The sequence below is a fragment of the Nesoenas mayeri genome (assembly GCF_963082525.1).
Source record: "Nesoenas mayeri genome assembly, chromosome: 1".
NCBI classification, from domain to species: Eukaryota; Metazoa; Chordata; class Aves; order Columbiformes; family Columbidae; genus Nesoenas; species Nesoenas mayeri.
The window spans coordinates 55,369,075-55,381,314 of record NC_137541.1 but is presented as its reverse complement, the minus strand read 5'-3'; the positions used below and the strand labels follow the sequence as shown (position 1 = coordinate 55,381,314).

At 43.3% G+C, this 12,240-nt stretch overlaps 1 protein-coding gene across 1 annotated transcript in view; it reads left to right on the top strand.

Moving 5' to 3' along the window:
* Window positions 1-225: 225 nt before the first annotated feature.
* Window positions 226-12,240, top strand: part of TRHDE (thyrotropin releasing hormone degrading enzyme) — a gene marked incomplete at its 5' end in the record, with an annotated part of 209,637 nt that continues 197,622 nt past the window's right edge. Inside the window, 2 exons of the mRNA XM_080363423.1 lie at window positions 226-1,040; window positions 6,708-6,981. Coding sequence (XP_080219549.1) covers window positions 226-1,040; window positions 6,708-6,981 — 1,089 coding nt within the window. The remainder of the gene's footprint in view (window positions 1,041-6,707; window positions 6,982-12,240) is intronic.

The following is a 12,240-nucleotide window of genomic DNA, read 5'->3' as shown; positions in this document are numbered from 1 at the left end:
CCGCCGGCTCCTGCCCGACCCCGTCCCGTCTCGTCCCCCCGCTCGGGGGCTGCTCCCCGGCGGGGCTGCCGGCAGCCAGGGTGATGCGACTCGTCGGGAAGTGAAGGGCGGCGCGGCGACGTGTCCCCCCCGGGCCGAGGGCCCCCCTGCCTCGGAGCCTCCCATGCCTTCGGGGCCCCCTCGGGGGGCGACGGCCCCGCGGGAGGCGGGGGCGGCGCTGCCGTGATGGCCCTGGAGGAGAAGCGGGAGAAGCGCCCGCCTGTCACCCCCATGATGATAGAGGACGAGGTCGCCCTGCGGAACGGCAGCCGGGGGCTGCCGCCGGGTCCCTGGGCCGAGGCGGCGGGGCCGAGACCCCGCACCACCGAGCGGCACATCGCCGTGCACAAGCGCCTGGTGCTGGGCTTCGCCGTCTCCATCCTTGCGCTGCTGGCAGTGACCATGATCGCCGTGCTGCTCAGCGTCCGCTTCGAGGAGTGCGGCGCCGCCGCCGACGGCTCGCCGCGGGCCGGCGGCAACGGGAGCATCTCGGGGGCGGCCCGGCAGCCACCCAGCACAGGGCAGCTCCCCGGCCGGTCGGAAGAGGAGACGCGGGGCGGAGAGGCAGCGGAGGAAAAGAAAGAGGAGGACGAGGAGGAGTGGCAGCGGCGGCGAGAGTTGCCGCCCTGGACCCGGCCGCGGCTACCGCGGCACCTGCGACCGCTGCACTACAACCTGATGCTGACCATCTTCATGGAGAACTTCACCTTCAGCGGGGAGGTGAACGTGCAGCTGGAGGTGCGCAACGCCAGCCGCTACATCGTGCTGCACGCCCACCGCATGCACATCGAGGCGGTCCGCGTCGCCGAGGACAAGCTGGCCGGCGGCGTGCGGGTCGCCCGCTCCTTCCTCTACCCCCAGACCCAGGTCTTCGTCGTCGTCCTCAACCGCAGCCTGGAGGTGCAGAGAAGTTACAACCTCAAGATCCTCTTCAACGCCCTCATCGAGAACGAGCTCCTGGGCTTCTTCCGCAGCTCCTACGTCCTTCACGGCGAGAGAAGGTAGCGGAGAGGCCGCGCGTCGCATCCACTCAACTCGGGCCGAAGTTGGCGGCCCCCGCCCCCCCGCGCCAGCCCGCGCCGAACTTCGGGCGGGGCGGCGCTAGGACCCGGCGAGCCGCCGCGCCGCCAGGCGGCTGAGGCCGCAGGCAGCGGCAGTTGCGCGGAGGGGCGCGGGGCCCGGCCGGCTGCCGCGGGCGGGAGCGGCGTGCGGCTGGTGGGACGCCCGGCAGGTCGGTGGGCGCAGGCCGGGCCTCGCTCCCCGCCGCCGCCTGTCTCGCTGGGGGTCCCTGCGCTGTCCGACCGCTCCTGCGGGCTGGTGCTGCGGAGGCGGAGCTGTGGCGGCTCTCGGGGGTTGCAAGCCCTTCCCCGCTCCGCTCCGCCCCGCCGGCCGGGATCGGGAGAGCGGTTGGAGGCAGCGGCCGAGGGGATGTGCGGGAGGGAGCGGGCGCGGGCGGGCGAAGCTGCCTGGGTCGGGGTGGCTCCGGGCGGGGACCGCGCTGGGGTTGCCCGGGGCCGCCGCCAGGTGAGGGTTGCGCTCCCCCTGCCCGCCCGGCCGCCGCCGGCGGAGCCCGCGGCTGTGGCCGCCCATGCGGAGATGCTCCAGCGCGGCTTGGGAGCGGAGCGGGGTAGCGGGTGAACGAGTGGATAACGGGGTGAAGGGCGGCACGAGTGGGACACGGCGCCCGCTCTGACCCTGTCGGGGCCATCCCCGAGCGGAAACTCCGGGTCTGTCCAATAAAACTGTGTCCAGCAACCGTGTGTCCTCGAGTGACAGAGTCTTGCCAGGTGACAAACAGCAGCATGTGAGGGAGCAAAACTTCTCTGCTGTTTTGTTTGTTTGTTTGTTTGTGTTTTTGTGTTTGTGTTTTTGTTGGTTGGGTTTGGTTTTTTTTTGTTGTTTTTTTTTAATTATTTTTTTTAATAATAAAACCAAAGGTGGTTGGATGTGATTTCACTTAACGTGAATACATTTACGCCACCAGCTGCAACTGAATCACTGCAGATTTACACCATGGCAGGGCAAACCTGGTCAGTATTCACTGGTTTTATGCAGAACAAGAGTCAGTCTTGATCTGTATTTACTGCAGCCCTTGGGTCCCTACCGAGGCCCTTGTTACAGTAGGCAGGGTCACTATGGCATCCCCATTCAGGCAGTTACAGAGACTTTTTTAAAAGTTTGGGTTTTTTTGTTTTTTTGTTTTTTTGTTTTTTTACCACTATCAGACATAGTAGTAGAAAAGATAGGATGGGCTTCTTGATAGTTCTGGCATTGTCTATCATTTTAGAATCAGCTTCTTTTAAAGTGGTCCTTTCTTGAAACATCCATGCAGTGACAGGTTCTCACTTCCTGAATCTTACCGTTTTGTACTGCAAAGCAAAGAGTTTATAGTTGGAAGAACTGGGCAAAAGAAGTAAGTCAGACAGAACAAGCATGCTCACCAACTCAAATCAACAGCCCTCATATCAAACCATATTTTTGTTACTATGATTACTGACAGTTTTAAACAGCCCGATGCAAGCAGGATTGAAATTAAGTTTCTGTGATTTGTCATCACAGTGGAATAAAATGGAAATTTGGAAAAGCATGGTTGTAGGAAAAGATGCAGATAAAATGCCTTTTATCACTGAGGAGTGAATGACTGGGGTAATTGGGAGTTTGTGCAGACTTGTATGGAAATGTGCAAATCAGAAGACAAAATACTGCTGACAGCAGGGGGTATAATTCACCTTACAAACCCAAGAAATTGTTTAAGCAATTATTATTCTTGTGTATTTAGACTTTATATAGGAATAATTGAACTGTCAAGTAGGTGTTGCAGTAACATTTCTCCGAAGTTACTGTATAACACTTCAATATCTGTGCCCCAGTTATGGTTAAAAAAAAGAAAAAAACCCACAACAATAAAAAAGCACCTATTCACTTTTTCAATCATAAGGTAGCTTAAGACATGGCATGAAAAGGTGGTTGTAAAATGTATTTCCCAGTACTGTTTGTGTAACTTTTCGGATACAAGTTACTTTGTTTTTAATGCACTTGAATATAGTAATATTGGGTGAGATCCTTACCTTGTGTAAGGTAGCATTATTAAATTGAAATCAGTGGCATTTTTTCTTTTCACCAACTCATTTATATCTCAGTAAAATGCTGTTTTAAAACCGGTAATCAGTGTGTGCTGATAGTTGCAGATATTAGTAGAAGTACTGTTGTTACTTTTCAACTGTCACAGGCTCAGTGACTCACTGTAGTATAAAGTAAATAATGCACACTTTAAACCATGGAACTTCTTTATTCAGAGCGTGCTCTTGCAGTGTAACAATTTGCATTTTAATTAATAACCCATTTTTAATGTAATACATATAACCTTTTGTAGTCCTTAAACATGGATGTCTTCTACTATGATAGAGAGACAGGCTTCTCTCGTGCTCTGAGAGACCTTGATGTTCCAGCAGGACTGTAGCTTTTTGACATCTTTGTATTTGATGAAAATACAGCAACACTGTTGGGCTAGTGGTTGCTATAAAAGGGTCTAAACCGCCATTTTTCACTTTTTTGTGCATGAGGAGTGAATAACTGACTGTGAGGCTTCACAAACATAGTAATGCCTTCACTTCACAATTTTTTTTTTTCATAAAGTTAGTTTATTTTCTGTGGACGCCACAGGTGAAAGTCATAAATCAGCCTGAAATGTTGATAGCTGCATAAAAGTATTTATTTTCTTACTGAAATCTTTGCTACTTCAATTGCAATGTGAAATGATAGCGATATGCTACAAATTTACTTTGCATTATGTGCCAGAATTTACTGGCAGTAATCAACAGACATTTAATACAGAGCTACTGTAGGGTACCATAAGAATATGCACACATAATTTAAATGAACATCAAACTTTGGCATAAATGAAAAGGAAAAAAATCTTTTACATCAGGCAGACAAAACAAACAGACATAATCTTCCATCCTATAACAACTAAGATGTCAAAATAGATAGGTTGTTGAGGAAACACATGTCTTCCTTTAATAGACGAGGTGGAATTAAAACACCTGCAAATTACTGCTGTGCTTATGCTGAGAAGACAGGCTGCGAGGCTGTCATTCCCAGGAGTACAACTTTTTATGGTGATATTTTGGGGAATTGGAGATAAAAATGTCAGTGCCCAGAGAGGTATAGAGAGAGAGAGGCATGAAATACTCAACCTGGTCTTCACTTTTCTTTTGTCATGCTATAGAGTTTTGCTTGTTTTTTCCTTCTAACACAGAGAGATATAGATAAACGCAATTTTGTTGTTATTTAAACATGCGAGGGTCTAGTCTTTGGGAAGCCATTTTTAACTTTTTGTTTTGCTTTATGGCACAACAAGCAAATCAATGTTTTATAGTAATGCATGTTATAAATATCACTGTTATTGGTACTTGATGTATTTTTAGTATGAAATATTGACTGCCAAGTGTTTGCCCAGTTATGTGTATGCGGATATATCAGTCTATCTGTGGGAATACAGAAGATGATGCAGAGTTTACCAGGTTTTATTAGCCTGGAAAAGAGATTGTTTCAATGGCCTAACACATAACAAATATTAAAAGACTACTGATAGGATCTCCAAGAAGTGAGGGTTAAAAAAAGCTTTCTTATTTAGAGAGTGTCAGAATATAGACAGTATTCCCTAAGTATGCATTTACATGTGTGTCTGAGCTCATTAAAATTCTTAATTGCAGAGGAAAGTTCATCGTTCTTGCTTTATTAATAATAGGCCAGTACAGTTTTCCGCGCTCACTTGAAGCTTCTGTTGGTGTCAGTAGCTGTTTAGAGTGTGCCTAGAATGCAGAATCAGGTCCACTTGAAATACTTTGCATATAAATTAAGTTGCTTTGCTTCATTTAATTGGCCGATTTGGCTTTGTTGCACTAGTGCAAATCCACTAGTAATATGGAATTTTGTTCCATTAACACTGGAAGACCTGGCACCAACTTTTTACCTTATACTTACCAGTATTATTCAGAAGTATGATTTTAGTAATCCATGTTTTATAGTAAGATAAGAAAAATGCGATACAGTGAATCCATTCAATAATTACTAGCCGAATAAGGTTTTTTATTTTAGACAAAACCCCAATGGTCACAGCTTCAGTGGTGGAAAAATTTTTTGAGTTTTAAAAAAATTTGCCTTATTTGAAAGAGGTAATAATTTCACCAGAAAACATATATCTACTTTTATCAGGTGTGGATGCGCTATAGCAAGATAAAAGTATAACATTTCAATAAGTTTATTTCTTCATTGTTTGCTATAAAATAATGCTCCAAAATGTGTATAAAACCCAAGAAGATTTAGAAAGTTATTAGATACTTTATTTTTCTTATAGGCTACGTATTTTTTTCTCCTTTGGGGTTAGAGAGTATCATTGCACAATAATGCTTATGGACTGATTAATAATAGGTGCCACCATTTTCCTGATATCAAATTTATCCACCCATCCTCTTCCCACAGAAGAATAAGAGACGATTAGTCCGCCTCTAAAATTCTGATAAATATTTACCTGTTCTCTAAACCTTAATGGTTATTTCCACTGCTGGAGCCTTGGAAAATGAGATATGAATCAATACCACTCAAAAAGCCTACATATGTGTTAACTTTACAGTTATGTAGTTGGCTTATAGTTATTTTCACATGCTGCATGTCTCCAGAAAATATTCTTATTGAAGCCCATAATTCAACCTTTTAAATGTAGCTTCTTTTTTTCGGCAAGACATCATTGTACATGGGTTTTCTCCAAATGTATAAACAGAAGTCTCTACCCAGAAAGGTTCCTATTCTCTACCTGAATTAAAATCTCTTTAGTTCCAAAGAAAACAGTTACAGATTTTATTGTCAAACTAAAGCCTTCCCATTCTCTATAGTGGCATAATAAATGTCTCTTCCTCCTTCACAGATCTTTTAATAATTCGACCCATTAACTGAGAATATCGATTTGTGCTCTGTAAAATACAGCAGGAAAGCACGTGTAGAAGAATGGTGAACTACTCTCTGCTTGTTTAATCATTTGCTTATATTTGTAATCCTGCAAAGCTCATGGGGTGTTTTTTTGGACTTGCAGAGTCAGAGCAGTGCTGTATAGTGGTGTGTCTTCGACTGATGTGCAACTAGTACAGAAGTAATTAGCGGTGCAAAATAATGACCTTCTTGAGTGCACTACGTGACCATTCAGTTCTTATACCCAAAGAAAGGCAAAGTGCCATGTTGGTGCCTCGGGGCACAGTGAACTACTCCTGGAAGGCTATTAAACCCTGGTTTGAACTGAGGACTGGGCTTTCTTGTTTTACATCATATAATCAATATTGGCTAATGTTTTTTCATGTATTGATGAACAAAACTGCTGCTAGAACCTGAAGTTTGGTATGAGGCAAGGGATCATTTATTTAACATCAGTGTGGTGTCTGCAAACTTGTAGGATATTTGTAGATCATTACTTTATATCATTAGCATTGCAGTACAGGTACTAAGAAAGTGATAAAGCAGTGTTCAAACACTGTATACTTTGTACAGTTTGGTTTCCTCGCCCCCCCCCCCCCACTTAAACCACAGTAGTCAAGCAATGTCTTATTTGCTACATCCATGAATCAAGTGCTGTGCACAACTAGTAATCGCTTTTTTTTTGTTTGCTTCTTCTCTAGGTTTCTTGGTGTTACGCAGTTTTCTCCTACTCATGCCAGAAAAGCCTTCCCTTGCTTTGACGAGCCCATCTACAAGGCCACTTTCAAAATCAGCATCAGGCATCAAGCAACTTATTTATCTTTGTCCAACATGCCAGTTGAAACTTCTGTTTTTGATGAAGATGGATGGGTTACAGATCACTTTTCACAGACCCCTCTCATGTCCACATATTACCTAGCTTGGGCAGTGTGCAATTTTACATACCGGGAAACTGTCACCAAGAGTGGAGTAGTTGTAAGTATTTCTGCTGTTGTGTCAAATACATTTCATTATTTTGAAAACCCTCACTTTTTGTAAGGGATCATGACATCACGTACTTAAGGTATTTTCTTGATTAGTATTCCTAAAATTTGCCAGTTTATTTAATGATAGCATGTATTGTCTGGGACCTTTTCTGAAAATTCTTATAACATTTTTTTGTTTGTCTGATGCTTTTTGTAACTGGTTAGCTTAATAGGTGAGGTTGTCTGGTGAAAGGTTAGGCTTTTAAATATGCTATTTCACCTCACTTTGATTTTCTTGGGAAGTTTTCTCTTGTTTTTCCTGTAGCCTTTTCAACACCAGTGTTAGTGGGACTGTTTATTAAAAGAAAGCAGTGATACTGGCAGTGTTTCCAGTCTCCTTCCTTCGGTACTGACATGTCCCTTGGTGTGCTGTGTGCTAGCTCAGGAGGCTGATAAAATCATTTCTGTCTTAGATATCTTCCCTAGGACCAGAACTTTACAACCTATCAGCTTCCTGTGGAGGTCCAGGTTGATGGAAGCACTAACTTTCTGGAGCTGTTGTTTCCAAATATGGCACAGTTCCAGGAGTTATGCCATGAAAAAAAAGAGAGAGAAAATCCTTTATTTATGTCAGTTTTGTTTTTGTTTACAAATACCAAGCTCAGAACTGTATAACAAGCCAAAACATACATGAGAAATGCTGTCAGCTTAATAGAATATTTCACAGTGCTGTCGTCTTGATTTTTCAGGTGAATGTACAGAGAAACTGTTCCTTGTTAGTTACTGTGAATAACAAAACAGAGCTAGTTTTGGAAGCAGAAGTCTGGGCAGCATTTTAAGATGTGAGCCTGAGCAAAGGGGATGTTTACCTTATACTTCTACAAATACTCTATGACTTTGTGCTGCAACCTGTGCACATGAAGAGGGGCTGCAGGTCTCCCTTCCAAGGCTGATCAGGTCAGGAAACATGTCCATAATGACTTTTAGCTAGCCTAAGTATTGAGCTGCTGTGGAGGGAGCTGATCCCACCTTCTCTGAGCCAAAGGTGTTCTTTGATTTCCTTGTGCCAGCCTTCAGCTCTGTACAGCTCTATCATCTGACTGAAAACTGACCTGAAAAAATAAATGAAAATGTGGTAAGTTTTCAACCAAATCAGTCCTTTGATCCATATTTTTGTGTGACTGCCAGAGTCCTAGTATGGATTCAAGGCTGCATGGAAGGAAGGTGGACCTAGGACAGCCCTCTGCATTGGCATCCTTCATTTAGGCCATACTGAAGTGATCTGGAAATAAGTCTTGTTTTTGTCACTGGCTCAACTGAGTAGGACACTGGGGCCTTTCACTTGTTTACAGCCCTTTCATGCCGTGGCCAGCAGACTATGACACTACCCTCTGGCCCCACAAAAGGGGAGGAGAAAGCATGGCTAGCAAGGGTTTGAGGTGCTTTAACCTATGAATGTAAGGATGTGGGAACTGCTGAGGCTGTGCTTGCAGTCCCAGTGGTTACCTGCAATGGCTGAAAGCCTTTAGTGAGCTCAGTTAGTTTAGAAAAGGATCTCACAAGTGCCAAGTCAAAGAAGTAAGGAGGTAGAAGTGGATTCCTGATTCTTAATGTTGCTACCAACAGATTAATTAACTGTACAAGAGGGGTTGAGGAATTGATTGCCTCTGGCTGTTGTAATAGTCATAGAATCATAGAATGATTTGGGTTGGAAGGGACCTTAAAGATCATATAGTTCCAAGCTCCCTGCCATGTATATATATGTATATAATATATATACATATATATATTATATATATACCTGCATTTTCCATCCTGTTCAACCTTGTCTTGAACATTTCCAGGGAAGGGGCATCCACAACTTATCTGGGCAACCTGTTCCAGTGTCTCACAACCTTCACAGTAAATAATTTCTTCCTAGTATCTAATCTAAATCTACCCTCTTTAAATTTAAAACTGTTACCTCTTGTCCTATCATTACACACCATGATGAGGAGTTCACTGGCCTAGTAGAACAGGGTGAGATATCAGACCATTTCTTACTCTTTATCAACCAGTGCTGAAACAGACTTCTGTCCAGGTAGGAGTTGATGATTTTCATTGTAATGTAACTGCTGAAGGGTTTAGTCTTAAGCTAGGAATGGCCTGGTATTTTTCAGCTTTAGAAAACACTGGTTACTTGAGGTTCTCCTTTAACTCTAATAACATAGAAGTTTTCGCTATGTACTCTAGTAGGTAGGTTTTGTGTTCTTTGTGCTCTGATGCAGTGTAATGCTTGCAAGTTTGTCCTACATAATATTACCCTGTTATCTCACTTTGAAGTGGCTTAGACACATCTGAGAAACAGCTGCAAGCAGTTCAGCTTCCAATATCAGTATAAGCAAATACATAAAACATGGGAGATGGACCTCAGGACCGTCAATTTGAAAGATACAGCCTACTTCCTCTTTAACTCATTTTCTTGTTGTGTTTCTCAGAGTTCCTGTCCTGCAGACTTCTGCTGTTTCAGTACATTTGCTAACCTGAGGACAGAGGCAAACTCATGTCTTATAGACAATAATTGGTAACTTCCTGCCGTTCTCATATTTGCAAAGTTGTTGTAAAGACTTTAGGTTTAACAGGAATCTAAAGAGAGCATCCAAGTGTTGATTTGTTAGGAATTTGTGGCTACTAGAGCCCTACAGTTATGCTTGAATCTGTTGGTTCCGTGCATGTAAGGCATACAAATATATATTCCACGGGCTTGACAGTACCATTGTACAGAACTTTGCCAACAATTATGCAAAACAGTGGATAATCTTTACAAAAACTTGAAGACCAAGAGCCTGTGTAGGTTGAGATAATTTCTTATTCCATAAAATTGTTTGGTTAGTCTACAGTTTTAGCTCTTGTTTTTTACAGTACCTGTATCACAGTGGTATGTTAATGCCCAGGAATACCAAAATAGTTTACACTGGGTTATTGGTTAAATGTATTTTGCTGTTTTTCAGTCCATTTGTGATCTGATCATCTTTGTTGTTCGGTTTTGCTGAATGAGTATCTTTGAAGGTATGAACTCACAGCAGATGCTTTAGACCTGTGTTTGTTCAGATGAATTTCTGAGGTAATCCATCTTTTTGAGTCTTTTGTATTGCAATATCAGGGGTTCATGGACACTACTGTGTGAATTTGAAATTACCTGAAACCTGGCACAAGCAATTTGAAGCTTCTTGGTTTCTTCTGAAGCCACTTTTTCACTAAGATTTAGTTGCTCCCCTAGCCATGACCATGAAGGTAAATGTATGATAAAAGTTTGCTTCTAAAAATGAATTAATGTTCAGGAAAATTAACCAAACCCCCATATTGAAGCATTTTGATGTGCAATTTCTTGCATTAGGACATCTTACTTCAATTAATGCAATGTATATTGTATTTATTTTGTAGATATATAGTAGACATCTAAAAGACTTCAGTTTGCATGTACTTTTCCTTTTGCTTTGGCACTTTCTTGAACCTGATTTTGGTTTGCAAAGCATTTTTTGTGTGTGTGGACAAAGAGGCAGGGAAGTGCTAATGACTAAAATCTCACCTCTCTTCCAGCTGACCAGTCTTACTAAAATGCTATGGTCAAGCATACATAAATTCCCTGAGGAATAAAAAACCAGTGAGATTAAAAGCAGGTTTGTTCCTCAAAAACGGTTAGGTGTTAGCTGTTCAGTTTTTCCTCAAAGAATGACATTGACCTCAAAATCAATTTTAATCAAAGCATGAGATTCAAATACAAATCAAGTTATAAATAGAAACTGGCTTTTGGAAAGCTTAGGTAGTCAATCAAAACAATATTTTTATATATCCTATATAATTCTTGCAGACATTAAGATGTTCTGTATTTAATATACTGATACTAATTTGGAAAGGGGAATTAAGACAAGCAGTGAGTGGATGTGAATCTTTAGCATAACTCTTTAGTCCGTATGGATCTGACCAGAATCCCTTTCAGACCAGGTAATTTAAAAGCAGAGTTGACTTTTTATATGCATGACAGATATATAATATGTTGTTTGAGCTCATCTGTGTCTACAGACAATGATTCAAATAACTCGATTCTTGTGGAAAGGACTGTGGTGCAGTCAGCTGTGCTGCTTCAGATTCAGGAGCAGTGTAGTTCTGTCAGGGTGCTGCCCAAGGTAATGCTGTGTTGAGGAGGAGGGATGCCCTTATAACCAGGTGTAGCTGATCTTTGTGGGTCCCGAGACCCGCTGCAGCTGTGCCAGCTGTGGCTGGTGAAAATCACGGGATCTTTGTGCTTTCATATTTGCACAGAACAATAACCCAGAAAACTCCACTTACCTTCACATGCTTGCCTGCTTCTACTCATATGTTGTGCTTCCTAATCATGCCTCTTATGTATGTTCTTTGTCAGTGATTCCTAAAAGCATAATATTGCTGGCTGGATTGCAATGTCTGTCACATTATCTCTGTGTCCCTTTTCTTCATGGCTGTCTGTATCTGTCCTTTCAATCCACGAGGCATTTTCCTACTACTGTTATTTTTCACCCTGTCTGGTTTTATTTTTACTGTACTTCATGTTTAAAACACTTCAATTCTTCAGACCTTCCGTTTCTCATCATTCCCTTGTCAGGTGGACAAGGAAACACACAATATCCTGCATGACTTTTCACTGTCTCATAAGTTATTTTTATTATTATTATTTTTGTTTTTCCTGCTAATTCTTTCCCTTTTCAATTAGTGGAATGAGTGAGCACTCAGAGACAAAGCGAAGTACGTCAGTGGAGATAAATGCAGTGCTGGAAAGAGGTGTTTCAGGGGATTCATTGTCTACCATTCTTCTCTTCTGCTGTGGAGATAGGTATGGAGTAAAGTGCCAACTATCGGCTTTAAAGTGGTGCTTGTCAGGGGGAGTATCTATCTGCTAAAAAGAAAAAAAGGAGTGTGTGTGGAAAGGAGCGGAGTCAAGAGGAAACGTGGGTACAGAGGCTAGAAGAGCAAAGTGCAGGGGGCAGTGCCAGAGCAAATGGGAGTGAGCAGCATAGAATCATAGAATGTCCTGTGTTGGAAGCGACCCACAAGGATCATCAAGTCCAATTCCTGTTCCAGCATATGATAACCCCAAATTCACACCATGTGTCTGAGGCTGTTGTCCAGTCTCTTCTTGAACACTGTCAGGCTTGGGGCTGTGACTGCCTCCCTGGGGAGCCTGTTCCAGTGCTTCACCACCCTCTGCAGTGCAAGGAAGCATCTGGCTGGCTGGGTGGTGGGGAGTGGAAGA